This window comes from Dermacentor albipictus, chromosome 6, assembly GCF_038994185.2.
Source record: "Dermacentor albipictus isolate Rhodes 1998 colony chromosome 6, USDA_Dalb.pri_finalv2, whole genome shotgun sequence".
Lineage (NCBI taxonomy): Eukaryota > Metazoa > Arthropoda > Arachnida > Ixodida > Ixodidae > Dermacentor > Dermacentor albipictus.
Window position 1 is genome coordinate 46,791,963 of NC_091826.1, and position 17,774 is coordinate 46,809,736.

Below are 17,774 nucleotides of genomic sequence, written 5' to 3' on the forward strand. Positions count from 1 at the left end.
TCCCTTCTGCAGTTGAGACCGAGAAGTGTAATGATCATGTTTTTAATGCAAGTGTCATTGCATTTCGATGTACATTTTACAACATCGCCACATTATTGAGCTCGTTAATGGACGCAAGCATACTACAATACTCCAGTATTAGTCGAACGTTTAACAGACTAAAGAGAAAAAAAGATAAGATAGACACCATCCTACATATCCAAGCCTATAATTCCGAACAACACAATATCGTCAGATCTCTCGCCGGCACTCCCAAAGTCTGGCATGAAGCAATACACTGATCCTGCATAGCTGTGCACATTTTCAAGTTTAATATAAACATTCTTCACACTAAGCGTGTCTAACAATTTCAGAGCACATGCAAACCACGAAGCATTGATCCGATAGGGTTATCTCACGGCGTCACGTGGTAGCTCTATCTTAGCTGCATCGCATGCGACGACAGCGCCACACGTCGCAAGGAGGGGTCATGGACCCTGCTCCTCCATCCTGGAAAGTTGCCTTTTCTTTTTCACTCTCATTTTCCTTGTCACGTACTTAAACCTAATCATCTGCGATTTGTTCTTTGTTATTGGAATGCTTCAAATATCGAATACTTCCTTTCTTCTGCGCTTTTCCGTAGCTTCGTTATCTGTTGGCATCAGCCACAGAAGTGCTAAACGCTTCCCAGCTGTACGACGGGGAATCAATGAACCGCATAAATGGACACTGAAATGATTTCCATCGCTTTTTATGCGAAGCATATTACTAGAGCTCAACCCAGTTCCTCAGGCGCGGCGGTGTTGCCTTCGATACCACGTGACACCGTGACGTCACGATAGAGGAGAAACGGGGCTCGAACTCCCGCCGTCGCTCGCTGCGTCGCCCCCGCATCGGACGCGGTGAGCGTCGAGCAACACAGCGTTCGGCGCGACAACGATTTATTCATGAAGTGCAACGCCGCAGACACGGACACCGACGACACCGGCTTTTCTGCGACGCGAGCTCCTTAACGCTGTCGCGTTAAAATAAAGGCTAGTATGCTTCGCATCCTGGGCTTAACCTTAGCTAAGCCACAGCCATTTTTTTTTTACTTGCCTGAAATTGGCGGCTGTAGTCTCTGAGGCGTTCGCCAGCCTCGCCACCGATTGGAAGTAGAGCGTGGCCGCCATTCGGACGCCCAGTCCGGCCAGGGCGAGGGCGTAAGGCCTTCCCGGTCCCAGCCACGGGAACTCCAGCTCGGGCGGCACCAGGCTGTACCCCCGCAGGGTGCTGGAGTCCTCGATCTTCCACTCCTGGTTCATGAACCGGAACTCCGGGTCCCGCATGAGACCACGCATGGCGCCTTTGACGGCCACGTAGTTGTAGAGCGGCTTCATTTTCATAGGGGGCACGGATGCGTAGAAGGCGTTGACCTGTCGTCGAGAACGTGGAAGACGCTAGTTGGCTAGAGGGAGCGCACTCTGCGCTCTTGAAACAGTTTCACCTTTTGAGGTGCATATTTGTCCTACAACAATTATCGTCGTCTGCCTCAATTGCTTGCGCTTTCGTTTTTGAAAACGCTGCGCTCGCTACTTTTCTTTCCGGAATGCTATACGTCACGCTAAAAATGCGCATGCTTTTCGTGACTTGAAAGTACCGGGAACGCAGTGTTAAAGAAAGGAAGTACGGGAAAGATAGATCACGATTATTCTTGTGGCACAAGATAAGCGCCAAAGGGAGGAATCTTTTTAAGGGCGTAGAAAATTTGCCACCTTTTAGAGTGCATCTTGTCCCCAAATAGTTATCGTAATGTGCCTGGTTTGCTCTTTCTTTCAGGAAAATTCTGCGTTCGCTATACGTTCCTGCACAAAACGCCGTGTCGTGTTGGTAACACAAATGCTGTTATCAGTACGGCCGTATGCTGCGCGCGCAGCGTCAAAATATATATAGGCACGCAAGACAGGCGGTGAGTACGGCGGGAGGGGGGAAGGGGGGGGGCGTAGTGTGCCCCAAACTGTGCAAGGCTCTGTTAGAGGGTGGTACTAAACGCTGTGTGAGATTGAGCCACCTCACTCTCGGTGGAGCGAGAAAAGACGGGACGTGTCTTCGCTTTACCTTTCCTTTCTTTCACATCCCGTCCATTCTCCGCATATGATAGTGACCGCAAATAAAGAAAAATAAAGATTCCGGGGAGAAGCCAGGACCAGACTGCACGCGAACTGATGCAGGCATATCACATAAAGAAGATAGACCAAGACTGTGTTAGTGACGCTTCCATTAGGTTGTTTCGATCGGAGATAGATTTTTTTGATAATCGGTTGCCCCGCTGGGCTGATCAATGTTCATGGGAGCTGCGTTCTGCGCATGTTCTATTTGTCTATATATGCCCATGGGTTGCCGTGAATAAGACAGTTGAAAGTTACCGCCCATGTCGTATTTTTGTGTTCTCTTCCACTGTTCCCATCATTATTTGCCATCAATATGATATGCAGTAAACACCAACTAGGCCAAACTGAAGTTCTTCTCGTCCGTACACGTTGCTCCGAGAATAGCGAAGGTGCTTAGATTCGACGAGAAAAGGACAAATTGAGCATTTCAATTTGCCTCGTGCTTGTTCTGCTATTCGTAATATTTGCCACTAACCTGTATAACGCAAATTCACAAGCGAAAGCAGATAAGGTTCGCCTATTTCCACGCCGAGTTTACAATTACACCCCAGAGGGTATTAAAGTTTCACTCCACACCCTCTGTTACGCCTAGCTATTACTCATTTAGCTCGTAGCATCTCATAATAGAGGTGTGGGCGAGAACATAATGTCAGAACCAAAAATTTTCACACGCATAAGTGTGGTAATGGGTGCTTGGCACTTCTTCGAGCACCCTATAAGAAGAGTCTTCTGAGGATTGCCGCCAACTCCTATGAGCAGCAACTCGCCAGTACTTAAGGTAGAAATCTTCAATATTTTTGTTGACTGTACGGCAGAGCAGTGCCGATATGTATCGCCTAACGGAAATCTCCGCTGGAAGATCTCTCCCGTGAATATTATGAGCCCCGCCTTCGAACTTTAGGCCGCTGTCAATGATTCATTTTTGATTAAGACGTGGACTTCGTTGCTTAAGCAGTTCACTGCTAAGCGCGGTATAATAAAATGCGGAAGTTTAATGGGCCAGTAACGCGATGCAATGTGTAATTGACAGATGAACTCAACACCAACAGCCCGAAAGAAGCGGGAATTGTTTATCACAAGAACAACCTGGTCGCCTTAATAGCCAATACAGGATGATAAAAGGAGAGCAAACGAAAGTGTACTTGAGTTTGGCAAGAGAAAAAATAGAGTTTGCCCTGCGTCAATGTGGTATGTAACGCTGGGGGAAGTGTAATGAACCGACTGATAAAGGCGCATCGAATAAAGGAAACTAGATACGGCCGGCGTCAGCATCTGGAATAAAACAGCGTATCAATTACGCTAATTGTCAACTAGTCCTTTATTTGTGCATCACAGGCCATGCGCAATAAAACATTTAATGGAGAGCTTCTTTCGTCCCCGGAAGAATGTTACGGACTCCCACGTTTTCTGCCTCAAAAGCACATGCATATCACGGAACCACCTTCCACAGCTAGCTAGTGGCATCGTTTTTGAAATATTTTTTCTACTGATTATATATGACTTTGTATGTGTTGTATGATTTCAACGTTGTATTGAGGTTTCGTGTTATCCACGGTGTTGGATTAGCCTCTATTTCGTTGCTAAGCGCGCAAGACCATAGGATCGAATCCCCGCCGCGGAGTCGGCATTTCGATGGGGGCGAAGTGCAAGAACTACCCGTGTTCCATGAAGTGGGAGCACGTTAAAGATCGGCAAGTGGTCAAAAATAGGATAGTCCGTAGTTGAATAGGATAATAGCATAGTCCGTAGTTGGAAGAGGTGGAATGCCTCATAAACAAGTTGTGGTTTTGGCACGTAAAACACAAAAATTGTACTCAGATTGCGTATGGTTGTGTAAGCTGTTTCGCTGTGCACACGCTATACAATAAAACCTCCTTACAACAATATTGAAACGTAATGTAGCGTTACTTCGTTATTGATATCGATATCGCACGTACTGCACTATGCGTCTGTATTGTGGTTCATCGTTACTTCGTTATATTCGTTATTTCCTGACATCTCTTTTCGTTATAACGAGGTTTCACTGCACTTGTTTCGTTCGCGCTTTCTTTTGTCCGTGTGCCATCGGTAATGCGCATTCGCACTGACGACATTCTAAAATAAATCACTGCAAAAAATAAAAACGCCCACCTTCTCGGGCTTGGACATCGACCGGTACAAGAAGAGGGCCTCCTGGTACGGGTCCTTGGGCGGCGGCTTGCTGCTGCCCACCAGCGTCCGGTTTTCCTCGCCCAGCAGCTCCGCGAAGGCTCGCCAGACGTCGTTCGCCGTTTCGCGCACGTCCTGTAGAGTCGCCTTGGGCACGACCATCCAGATGTGGGCGTTGAGGGCGGAGCGGAAAGCCGCGTGCGTTTGTGCAAGGCAGTGGCTTCGGTGCGCGGTGAAGGCCTGCGAGTTGCGGAGCGCTCGACTTTACTGTAACGACAGGTGCCGCTAACTCGCTAAGGTTTGTATTTTTCGGGGCCATTGACCCAGCCGAGCGTGCTTTGCGAACGCGTTTAAATGTGAATACGCTGCGTCAGGTTGCACACAGGCGTTATTAGAGCAATGCTGTTTCTTTTCAGCCAGTTCCTACTTTTGGAAGTGATAACGAAAGCCGGCAACATAGCTGCTCTGGAAATGTGTGAAAGTGTGAATATGCTGCGTCATGTTGCATACAAGCGTATAAGCGTAATACTGCTTTCTGTCTGCCAGGTCCTACTTCTGGAAATGACAATGAAATTCGGTTATATAGCTGCTTCGTGAGAACAATTTATTTACGCGATTCTGCCACAGCGTAGGCACCAGCGCTTCCCTCAACTTTTTTGTGGAATGTAGCTTTGTCGCGACGAAGTTTATTCGCTCATTACTTCTTGCCAACTCGCGTGCCGTAGTCGTAAAGTACATTTAACACGCTCTTCTCGTACGTCTAAGGGCGGACACTTAGCAAGCTCGAACTTTGGGCAAGACGTGAGATATTTTAGACTGGTATTACTAGATTTGATCTCGAAGCGCCAAGCCTGGCGTTTCGAAAATAACTCCGACGTCATGACGCAGCAGAATGTGTTAATGCGCAGAAATAATTGGGATGCGCGGTTGTCTTAATGCCTTCGCGCGCGCCCGTTGTAGCGAGTACAGGAACAGAGTGAGGCACTGTTTCATGACGTGATGATGGATACAGCCCCTGGTTGGCAGTCGAAACTGGTTCGGTGAAACAACTGTTGCGGCAACTTAAATTTTAGGGGTGCGGGGACATTCGCCACTATTCCATCTGGTGTTATGATGGTCTGAACCCTGTAGTTAATTGCAGGAAAGGAAATGACAAGTCGACAATACCACTCGATTGCTTGTTTACCCAATGCAGACGGAACGTACTGCTTCTCTGTGAACGAAAGAGAAAAAAGAAACTTACGCGCAAAAAAAAAGTGAGGCACTCCAGCCGTCAGCGTTAACCAGCGTCCTCCAACAACGTTCACTGGCGGGTAATGATTGTTTAGCGAACCGAAAAAAATTCCGCCTAGCCAGCGAGAACATTTAACAAATCGCACACATCTCGGACACCGAGTAAAACCTCCCGTCACGTTTTTTTCCACTTCGCCTTGCATTATTTTCCAGAGTAGTTGAAGGGGCGTAAACCGGAAATTATTCCACGGGCAGCAGAATATTACCCTACAGCAAAGTGAGAAGAAGTCCCGAGAAAAAATACCCCTTACCATGACGAGAAAAGGCTCCGCAAAGCAGAAAGCATGCAAATATAATGAACTCGTGCTGACGCCGCCCTGAATTTCAAGCGCAAGCTCGCCGTCACGTGACGGATTCTGCCAATGTCTGCTTTGGCCTAGTTAATCTTTCATCATTATGGAGGACTACATTTCAATCCAAAGAGCTCGGTGACTGAATTCGGCAAGTTTCAAGTTTGAAAAACTTCGGCCACAATGGCCAAAATACGAAAAAAAGATACCTCAAAATTTGTGAAGTCACACTGACCTGGCGCCGGTTTTTGTGGGCGGGAAAAACCGAGCAAAAGTAAAACTTTGACAATTTATTATCGTTTCCAGTACGCAACCTACTACCAAGAAATTGGCTAACACATAGTTTTGAAACAATACTTTATCAGTTCATAAAGAGATTTTGGCATTTCGCTTAAATGTTCCTCCGATCTCTGAGCTCTGTGCGAAGACTAAGAGCGCTTGCAAGAGTATACATTTGTGCTCGGCCCTCTCACCAAATGCCCCATGTGCAGCTATAGCGAGACCGGCTCGACTCACACCCAAGCCAGCACGAGCCTCAGAGACACCCGGCGGCGAGCAACACACCAGCTGCTACATTAGCTGCGCGGTGGACAGTTTGTTTCCCACGCATAGACCGCGGTTTGATTCCCGGCAGTGGTGGGTATTTCTTTCCAGCAGCTAACCAACACGAAGGTAAGCAAGTTTCTTAAAAGCGAAGAAGATCGCGCATACAGCTGATCGTCGCGAAGGAAGCACTCATTAGAGTGACGCATATAGCATCGCTACATACAGGACGTGTACGTGCTACGGGCTTACGTCGCGAGGTCACCACGCAGACAGTTTTGCCATAGAAGCGGTGGCGCCTCGCATCCACCCTTGGCGACTACGCTATAGTTCGACGGAGTACAGTTGAAACTCGATCTAATGAAGTGATGACCACGCTCGATTTATTTCGTTAAATCGGGAAGTTTGTACACTCGAGGAAAGCATTTTTCGGCTCTTCGAAATGTTAAATTGTAACGTAGCTACACGCCAAAAGGCTATCGCTGCATCGTAGTTGCCCCTAATGGGGCGACCTGTGGCGTAAACCATGACATAACGAAAGCAACCACCACCGCCTCTACCGAGGCGGTGTTGAGTCCGCATTTCCGCACATGGGCGTGGCATGCAGTCTCATCAAAATAAAGCTAGGGCCGCGACTAGGGCGCCTAGATGTTCCAACGCGTTAGCTTTAAAGCCCACGTTCGAGAAAAAACCCGTAAGCGTCAAAATTCGAAAGAAATCGCCGTTCTTTTTTGCTCATCTATTACAGTAAAAAGCTTCGTTAAATCGACTTAGGCCAAGTTAGATACGTTAATTCGAGTTGATGACAACGTTCAACCCTATGGGCACCTGCCGCGTAACGGAAATTTCATCGTCAGATCGGGAACTTCGTAAAATCGTGTTTCGTTAGATCGAGTTTTAACTGTACTTATCGGAAAAACTTGGGCACGTCTGCACAAGGCGTCAGATTCATTCGAGAACTTCATTGTGCAATCACTGTCAATGGGTAGCAGCAGTACGGCAGGGTTACAGATGCATGACGTAAAAGCAAATTCGGACGCATACTCACGGACGCACACCCGCTCAGCAAGTCTACTCTGGCGCCACTTTTAGCGCAAGGCGGCAGTCTCCGCCGCCGCATTTACCACGGCCGTACTGTTCACGCCGGCTGCAGACGCCCGTTCATACTTGTCGTCACTGCGTTTTCTGTTTTGATTGGATCGCGGTCGCTGCAAGACGGCGGTGCTGCTCCGCGGCATTTCTTGTAGCGCCAATTCATCTCGCTTTCCCTCCAATGACGTTCACGGTTCTGATCCGCACAAAATCCGTTAGCGCGATAGCACGAAAGCAACCACGTGGACATTAGGCGCCTGAACAAGAACTAACACGCTTGAAGATGAGGTGCCTCACAACGGTGGCTGGATGAAGAGCGACCCCAGCGCCATTGCCGGCGTCGCGCCTCAACAGTTTGCGAGACGAGAAAAGAGAACAACCGTCAGCGTTTGCTGCTTGAAGTCGTTCCGGTCAGACAACTGTATATGATGCACAGTGTTGTAAGGGCAGCGTCGCACAGCAGGAACTCTAAGTGGCTGTACTCGCAAACGCTCCCGCCAGCAGAGCAATGGAGAACGCCGGTCTGCAGCTCCGCGGCAAGCTTATTGAGCGAAACCGTGATCGCGTGCCCGTGACTAGGGTGCGTCGTTTTAACGCGACAGCGTTAAGGAGCTCGTGTCGCAGAAAAGCTGTTGTTGGCGGTGTTGGCCGTGAGCAAAAAATCCCGTAAGGCGATACATAAATAAAAAAACTGGCTGTGGCTTAGCTAAGGTTAAGCCCACGATGCGAAGCATACGAGCCTTTTTTTTAACGCGACAGCGATAAGGAGGTCTTGTCGCAGAAAAGCCGGTGTCATCGGCGTCGGCTCATGCGTGCGGCGCTTGCTCAGGCGCACATTTCGTTGTCGCACCGAACGCTGCGTTGCTCGACGCTCACCGCGTCCGATGCGGGGCGCGTAGTCGCTGCGCCGTAGCAAAGCCACCTAGAAACAGTCTCTGTAGCACGCCGCAACCTTCGCTTCTCATTCCAACGAGGAGCTCTGTCTCCAGGAGGCATCTCACCTCGTGAGTGTCTAGCAGAGGCAAGCGCAGCTGCTTATATACAGCCGCGACGCCGCGAGCGATGGCGCGAGTTGGAACCCCGTTTCTCCTCTGTCGTGACATCACGGTGTCACGTGGTCAGCCTTGAAGACGACGCCGCGAGCGACGGCGCGAGTTGGAGCCTCATTTCTCCTCTGTCGTGATGTCACGGTGTCACGTGGTATTGAAGGCGACACCGCCACGCCTGAGCAGCTGGGTTGAGCTCTAGTAATATGCTTCGCATAAAACAACCTGGAAGAAGGGCTGTGTGGGAATGGAACCAGGGTCTCCGGAGTGTGAGACGGAGATGCTACCACTCAGCCTCGAGTTCGATGATTCAAAGCGCGTCAGAAGCGCCTCTAGTGAATGCGGTATTGTTTTGCAGACAAACACACTGCGCGGCCCTCGCGTCTCAGGAGACCTCGCAAACCTCCGCGCTCGAGCCTCGCGTAAACGCGGCGACTTGCACCATCCACACCGGGACATCACGGCGACGGCGACGGCGCGAGTGTGCCTCGAGTGCCCGTATAAGTGCTTGTGCTCGATAAGTGCTCAATACAGCAGAGATTAAATCCGACATCGAAACACTGGTGACCCAGACAACACAGCTACGGAATGCCATGTAACGTTTTTTGTTTGGCACGAAATAATTTCCGAACCTTGCATGTGTTCTCAGGGATGAAATTCCGCAACGTCATTGCGTGTGGAAAGCACGACTCCTTACCTGCTCCTCGGAAGAGTAGTAGTAACTGGAGAGCAGCTTCGGGCTCGTGAAGTGTATCAGCGACTGTATGGAGAGCCAGCCGAAAAAGTCCAAAGTCTTGGTATCCCCGAATGCGGCGTGCAGCATGAACACCGCCCTGAAGTATTTGGGGCGTTTGATGGTCACTGACGGGATGTTGTCGAAAGACTGGTTGAAGTGGCGGCGCAGCGCGGCGTTCCAGGTGTCGTAGTCGGTAGACGGCGCCACCGTTGGGATGTTGCGTGGGTGAAGCTCGAGGGGCATGCTGCGACCATGTCACGTGCTTCCTTTTTAGTGTTTTTTTTTTCTTTGACCAGCGAGGCTGTCAAAGAGGGCTACTAGGTACGCTCGAGAACGATACACATGCTAGCTTTCGTGGTTTTCTGAAAAAAAAGCTAGATGTCTCATGACGTTTTTACTTCGCGAAAACGGGCAGAATGCAAGGAATATAATATGCAGAGTAATCTTGATGCGCATTGGTCAATTAGGGGCTAAATCAATATTACTAAGCCCAAGTTCTCGCATTATTTAGAGTACCTATATGAAAAGAGTATATAGCAGGTGTTCTTTGTTTAGCTGCACAATGTTTTGGAGTGAAAGCATCATGCGCCCCATTAGGCGAAAATCCTTCGTAGTGGGCGTGACGGAAAAAAATGGTACCGAAAATGGCCGACGACGCACTGTGTAAAAACATGTCAGAAAGTGCTAGGATTGACGTCGAATGTATCCTGAGGTTCTTGCAAAAAAGTAAAATATTGTCTTTGAAGAGAGAATTTGCTTCGTTTTGATCTGGTTGGGAATTGAACCCTGGTCTCCACGGTGCAAGACGAGTACGTTTCGTCGAGGCCACGGCTGTCCTTCTTTTCGGCTTCGCGGTTCTGGCCAATCAAAGGTTCCCCTAATGCATGCGTCATTGCACACGTCACGTCTAAACATCTGGCTGACTAAAGGTGCGCACAGGAGCATTGAACACGTGACAGCGCAACTTACAGGGAAAAGGTGGCGCCACGTTAGGAGCCTATATAATGAGCGCGTTCATGATGTTTCGAGGTCTGCAAGCGGTACACCGCTCTCGCGTTCTCACGCGTAAGCAGTCTTCAGTGTCTCTTTAGAATTTTTCGAAAATTGCCTTTGGCGGATAGCACGAATCTAACCCTTGAGCTAGATTACTCGAGGAGGAAGTCATTAATTTTACGAGAGTTCAAGATGCTTATTTGAATAATTTGAGTAATTCGAGTAATGAACTTTTTTATTTAATTACATTACGCTGCGCATTTATGTTTGCTAGCCAGTGAGGTCACAAGGCGTGCCCACTTGGAAAGAAGTCTCAGGATTAAACCAGTTTCGAGATATTAATCTTCCAACTGTCCGACAAAATGGATTGGGGATCTAATTACTCTTGCGCTAAAATGCACAAAACAGCGTTTTCTCGAAAAAGTGCAACTGTGCATTTTTACCGCAAGTTTGACAGTGCATATCTCGAAACCGGTGCCATCCTCACAATTCGTTCCAAATCTATATGCCTTGTACACTCGCTAGCTTTAACTATAGCGTCTATAATGAAACCCTGAAATAACCCTTAAACCCATAGGCAATATGCCTTTCACCTGTTCCCTCGTCTGGTTTTTCCCAATTGTACAACACGTTTCGCGCAAAATTTGCAATTGGAAACAAGAGTCGCAAGGTGTTGAGAAAATAAGTCATCTACTTAGGGAGAGAGCCAAGGCAACAGCCAAACAGGAAGGAAAAGTGAAAATTAACAAATTTAACCATTATTCTTGAGAATATTTATGGATCAACATCTTTTTACTTAAAAAGCAAGTAGGGAAAACACCGCCGGAAGTGCAGAACAATTCAGTGTGTTTTGAGTGACGCCTCTACAATTATGAGTCGAACCACCTGACGTATAGCCGCTTCTTTGCCGTGCTTATGTGCGTGTTTTTCTAACTTATCGCTGTGGACGCAGCGCGTCTAGAACCACAGCGTCCTGCGCGCTATGCGGTTGCGCGGGACTGGCGGCCATGTATCGTTACTCAACTTTCCAAATAACAATACGCAAGTTTTGGCGCTTGAGAGAGCAGTAAACGAAGGATCGAAAAGAACTGGGATTGTTCGGCAAATATATGTTTCTCTATTATTCATCAAGAGCTACTTCAATAAACGCTACTATAGTCGGACACAATTTAAGCCTGCTTTGAAGCCCTGTCCATGCTCTCATAACCGCCAATCACTGTTCCTCCGCGAGGCTGCAAGTAATTCGTACTTCATATATTCTTGTTACCCAAATAAGGCGGTAACCACAGAAGAAAAATTATTACCACGTAATTTTATACGTTTTCTTTCGCTTCTTATAGCGGTATGGCGAAAGCCTAATTTGTTATTGAACTGAAGTAGAATGGTTGCTTTGGTACAAATATATATTGTCAATTTTCACTTCCATTGGCAGTAAAGTTTCATGAGTAAAACGGGCTAAGCAGTTAAATGAACTGTACCATAGACTTTTCAAGAGTGAAATGCTCAGACTCCATGCACCTTGTACATGTCTGTTGAACGGCTCATTGCTTCCGCCGATGAAAAGACACTTCAAGAACAGTGGACACTCCGAATTTTTCAAGAGTATGACGCCATTTTGAAAAGGCCGTATAACGATGATTTTGTTTGCTTCTGTGATTGACTGGCAGAGCAACACAACTCCGAGCGGTCCGTGTGCCTTGGTTGCTAACTGCTGTTTTCTTAAAGTTGTACTCTACTACTGGAATTTTTGGAGAAATATGGGAGAGACCTTTGCCCTGCAGTGGGCGTAACCAGGCTGATGATAATGATGACTGGAATTTTTCATTTTACATTTTCGCTTGTTTACTTGTTTTTGGCAGCGTTCTCCCTGCCCTTCTTTCCTGCGCGAGTCCATTTGATGTGGTTCCTTGTTTGGCAATTAAAGTAGAGTTGTATCTCGCAGGCCTAACTGTGAGATGCGACTTATTTCATTTCTCTTTGGCGGGTTTACGCGTCTTTATGGCGAATGGTGGACGTTATTCATATTTGTACTAGTAAAGGTACCCCCCCCCTCATTTGCATGGAAAGGTTAACTTGGGTCCGTGCATAATACATAATACTTCGGGGCCAAGTAGTGATTACGAAACTATAGATAGTCCGGGAATGGTCAACCAATGCCCGTGCGTCGAAGTGCGTATATACTTCAGTTCGTGGGCGTGGAGCCGCTTTCTTCGTTGCACAAAACATGCCGAGCTCTCTCGACTATCTTTGATTACCCGCGTATAGCATCAATCGACTTCCATCCAACGCCTGGAAATATTCTACTCTCATCACATGGGTAAGCCTGCGACTGTGGGTGCAGAATGCTTTCACGTGCAATCAAGCCCGCTAATTATGACTCACGTGCACGGTGACACGACAAAATTGCTGAAGAATTCTCACTGATCCACGGGGCGCTTATCACCGATTATCCTTGTTAAACCACCGATTATCATTGTTACACGCAAGAGATTCACCCATGCGTAGTTTCCCCTATTCAACATTTACGCTGCGTGCGATGCCAGCGTGGCTTTGAAGCTTTCAGAAGGGGGGTGCAATGTTCACCATACCTGTCGGCCATGGTGTTCTCGTAGGACGTGGAGGCCCCAAATTTGCTGCTCATTTCAATGAGGTCTTTGAAGAGCTGATCGGAGCGCCCCTTGTCCTTGGCCAGCTTCGGTGTAGGCGCAAAGGTGGCGTACGTCAGCTTGAAGTGGCCCAGGATTCGCTTCGTCATCCTGTGCCGCTTCAGCATCTCAAGTGTGGTTATGAACTCCTTGTCCAAGCTGAAGGTGACAGCGGGCGACTCTCTGGCGTTGTTGCTGACACTCACCTGCACGTGACACCATCGGCGAGAAATGTTGAAGCGACGATGAATAGCGATAATAATTTAGTCTAATTTAGAATAATAGGAATTATGATAATTTAGGCTCAATTAGCCAATAGACGACTTGCGAAATTACGATAGTGCGCTTTTCTTTTCAAGCCTTTAAAGCAGACTTCTACGTGAGGAATTACATTCAAACAATTAATTGTAATCCATTACATTTCTCGCTAATTTTGCAAATTAACGAATACTTCGTTTAATCGATAACGCTCGCGGTTCCCCAATAAATTTCACAGCGAAGCTGTATGTAGCTACAATGTGGTGGTGGCCGATGTCCGCCTACACGGATCGCGTCGAAACAAAAAAAATTTCGTCTCCAGTTCCTCGCGAATGCTTTCTGGCTCTCAATCTAATCTAAGTATCTCGAAAAAATTTGACTGATATTGCCCGCTCAGACGAATCTATCATTACGCTGTTTCATTTATTTGTCATAAAGAAGTTAGTTCACAGTGAAGTTGCCAACGCTGGAGAGTTCCGGTCTGCTGGCAATACATGGCCGACTATGCAGGGAGTATGATTGTAAGAAATGGCTGTAACTCTTGTTTCATGGAAACTATCGCGAAACAAATTATATGAAAATTAGCCTCTAAGAAGAATCTCACAACGCGCAGGAGCTTCATCTGCTTTTTCTAATCGCGTAGTTCACAGTGAAGTTGTAAATATTGTGCAATTCGCGTTTTCCCATCAATACACGGACTTCTACGGGAAGGGAACGGACAACCCCGTCTTTGTATGCTAGAATAAAACTCAAGCCCTTGCAAGTTTAATTCAGGTAAATATGTAAGAATTACGCTCAATCGCTAATTACAAACGAACATTTTATTTCATGCACTCCTTTGCACTGCGCTCCAGTCAACGTGTATCGTAGCTGGCATCGAGGATCAGTTTAACGGCCACCTGCGTCCTATGCACACTGTTGACACGAGTGGGCGTTGTTTGTTGTGGTTGCGTCATAGTCGCCTAGGCGACCTTATGATATATGTGTACAAATATACAGACACACGCTGATGCGTCGATTGAGGTAAAACGTACCACAGCTTCGCTGCTCGATCGTCCTTCGCAGAGTGAAAGCGCTGATGAGTTTTTTCTCTTTTTTTCAGTAATCAATTACATGTAACCAGTTACTGTATCGACGGGACAAGCTGTAACAGACGCTGCAGCTTTCAGAACCTGAATTAGGCGGGAACTGCACCAGAACACCAGAGATCGCGCCATGCGTCAGCATCGAGGATGCTTCAGACAAAACCCCGGAGCTCAGTAGTTGTATCCTGGCCTTTACGCTGCACCTGATGTTGGGCGACGAATGGAACCGGTACATTGCAATGTTTCTTTTATCAACGGCAACTTATCGCGTTATTGCTAGGATGATATTTTGTAACTTTGGATTGGCCATACCACCTTCTCCAAGTATCTGCAACAAGGATGCGCCGAGCTTCATAGTGGCCGCAGATGCTGAGGAACCGTACACGTTCGCAAGATGCTTATAAGCTAGAACACTGCCTTACGTCCCATCACGCATATAATGTCTTCACCAAAAAAAAAGAGAGAAAAAAAACGCGGGAAGATGAGCGCATCAATCCTGAAAAGGAATTGCTAGTGAAGATGAGCATTGTGTGAATATTTGCACAAGAATATCTGCAGAGGTACTGCAAGTGCCAGGCCAGTTGGTTCCGCCTGTGGTATCTGTTTAGGGTTCATTTATGCTCGGAGAAGTAACGAATTGCTTTCGAGTATACCTCTCCTTTACTGTCGTGGGGTAGTAATTCGCAAACCCCCACTGTGCGGTTATCCTTGTGTGACGTTACCGGTGGTGAGGAGAGCGTTTTCGCATTCTTCTCTCTTGACAGCTAGCGTTTTGCGACGCTGTCGCTGAGGCGCCCCACCTCCGGTAACGAAAGAAGGTCGCGCACACTGAACGGGGTTACGAACTGGCCCCCGAGGAAGGGGCGCTCGAACTACCCGTTGGCTGGCTCTCACGTACGCGTATAACACGTGATAAGTATAATATAACACGTGATGCAAAACAGTGCCACCAATCACCTCTCAAAGCACACAAAGCGCTTTCTCGGATCACAACCGGGATTGGTTCCTTCACAAATAATTTAACGTATTCATGGCAAACAGGAACGTGGTTGGTACCTTCAAAAATCTTTCAACTTACAGTATCCATCGACAGGACAGTTTTCTGGTTCAGAACAGAGCAATATGCTTCGAACAGCTCCAAATGAGTCATTAGACACATTCCGCCTTGCTATCCAGGTGTTGCACCTAAAGTTTTATTCATATAGTAAAGAGACTTCGAGAACCATAATTTGTAGGGATATATGGCAAAGAATTTTCATGGTGGCGTATGCCTTTGACTACATCGAACAGTCACTGTAAGTGTTTGTCTTTAAGGGCTGTAAGTAATTGGTTGTAAGTGTGTATACGCTTTATACGTGTTTTTTTATATAATTTCTTCATTCCTTACTTAATTCTTATGCTTTTGTTTTCCTTTTTGGCTTCGCCTACCCCCTCCCCCCGGCCCCCATATTTTTGAGGCTATCACTTTCCTTTATACCTTACTCTACGCATCGTCATATCCTACTCCTCCTCCCCCATATATATTGGGGGAGAGTGAACTACTTGTAAATAACGCGTTGCGTAGGAAATCAGTTCCTCCTGGGATGAGGAGAGTGATCTGTGTCTAAAGGTTGGTTCAGCTGCATGCTTTGTTGTACAAGTGGTAAAAGCAAAAAGCAGATCACCAGCGATGAAAGACTTAAATGATAAGACAGTAAACGTAGGTAAAAAACCTGAACGTTTTTAGTGCCCCGCTACTTGCAGTGATTCGCAGTGATGAATTCCGCCTCTTGTCAGCTGTCAAACCGCATTTGACGAAGACATCAAACCGCATTAGTCGAAGATTATCTAAAAAAATGGAGAAGCAGCTAGCGAACGAAAAGGTGGGCTGAGACCTCACAGTAAATATCTCGCCTTGCCTTGGTCTCGTCTCTTGATTCCGACCATATTCAAATATGCATCACCAAGTGGCGCAAAATTCTACTATTTAATGTCAATAGCGTTTTGATCTTTCCGTGCCAGACAATCTGCGTGTGCCCATTTATTCTTTGCGTAAGTAGGTGTCGGCATGGGCACAGAAAATTATATATGCAGGAAACCAGTGCTTTCGAGAGAAGTGATTGTACCAGGCTGGAATATCGTGGTATCGAGCTGTAGGCTTACTTTTCTTTAATTATTGTTTCATTTTTCCGGGTTACCCAAGCTTCCCGAATTCCTTCATTCATCGCGTGAATAAGCGGGCACACGAGCACGAGGAGGTATGTATGCAACGAGCCGGTACTTTCGAGAGAAGAGATTCATCCTGGCAAAACATACATTGTAGTGGCCTATAGGCTTACCTTTTTTCATTTTTTCGTGCAAGCCAATCTGCTCCTGTCTGTTTATCCATCGCGTAGCCATGCATCGTCAGGTGCACGGGAACTGATGTACACAAGCACCGAATCAGCGCTCTCGTTATAACTGGTTGGACCTGGCTAAGCCGATATTGTAAGGGGCGATGGGCTTACATTTTAGAGCGAAGCTTTCAGCCTGTGGTTGGTCGGGTTGGTCGGTCTTTGCCACGTGCTCGCACAAAAAATTCGGCCAATACCGCAGCTCATCCAAGAGGCGGCACATGATGCCATCAGGTGACACCATCTCTTGACGATGACGTCACTGCGCGACGTCACGTATGCTGTGATGAAATCATCAGGCGATATCGTCACGTGACGATGCCATTTGTACCTAATGTAACGTTTGACGTGAGGGTCATCGCGCCACCTATGGTTTGACGTCGTCATGTCAGTGTGTCGTGATGACGTAATCACGTTACGTCATCACGTGAAACGTCACCTCACCACCGGATGTTAACGCCCAGTGTTTCGCTTCATGGGCCATATAATGCTATCGAATTTATAGATGCCCCCATCCGCAGTTGTAGAGGCGGTTTTCCACAGCTTCGCGGGACATTCACTTTCGCAGGGCCGGGATGGCGAGTCAACTTTTTTTGTAGAACATTTTTGTTTTCCCGCTTGGGTTGCCTCGCGGCACAACGTCCGTCCGGAACCAGAAATATAAATATGTAGGCCCGTTTCATAGAAAAACTGCAATAGTGACTTAAAGATGTGTTCTCCATAATCCATCTTTCGTTCTGTTCAGCTTGAGCTCTGTTCGTTCAATTTCACAGCTTTCCGTATACGTTTCCGTATACCGCCATACCTCTACGCGAATGATGGCAGTCGTGTGCAGTTTCGCCGACATGTAGAAGATCCCGTCGATGAAACTGGCCGAAGGATCCACGTGGTCGGGCCACGTGATGCCGCCTTTTCTGAGAGCCTCCCTCACCTCCTGGACGTTGCTGCCGCGGATTACGCTCTCGCAAACCTGCAAATAGGCGGCCGCTTTCTGCAGCGGCGACTGCCCCTGATCCGGCACACTCATATTCCGCAGCCTTGTCGTCACATTATTGAAAGAGTCGCGCCGGATACGGTGCACCGTGCTGATGTCGTTCTTGAGCCGACTCATCTGCAAACGTAGGAGGTAAGAAAAAAAACCTCA

General features: G+C 47.5%; 1 protein-coding gene across 4 annotated transcripts in view; it reads right to left on the reverse strand.

The window, feature by feature from the left end:
- The window catches only part of LOC139061034 (EEF1AKMT4-ECE2 readthrough transcript protein-like), a 70,632-nt gene that overhangs the window by 1,264 nt on the left and 51,594 nt on the right, over window positions 1-17,774 (reverse strand). For all 4 annotated transcript variants that reach the window (XM_070540467.1, XM_070540466.1, XM_070540468.1 and 1 more), the window contains 5 exons: window positions 17,436-17,741; window positions 12,859-13,121; window positions 9,239-9,521; window positions 4,260-4,517; window positions 1,078-1,394 (listed from right to left, as the gene is read on the reverse strand). In XM_070540467.1, coding sequence (XP_070396568.1) covers window positions 1,078-1,394; window positions 4,260-4,517; window positions 9,239-9,521; window positions 12,859-13,121; window positions 17,436-17,741 — 1,427 coding nt within the window. The remainder of the gene's footprint in view (window positions 1-1,077; window positions 1,395-4,259; window positions 4,518-9,238; window positions 9,522-12,858; window positions 13,122-17,435; window positions 17,742-17,774) is intronic.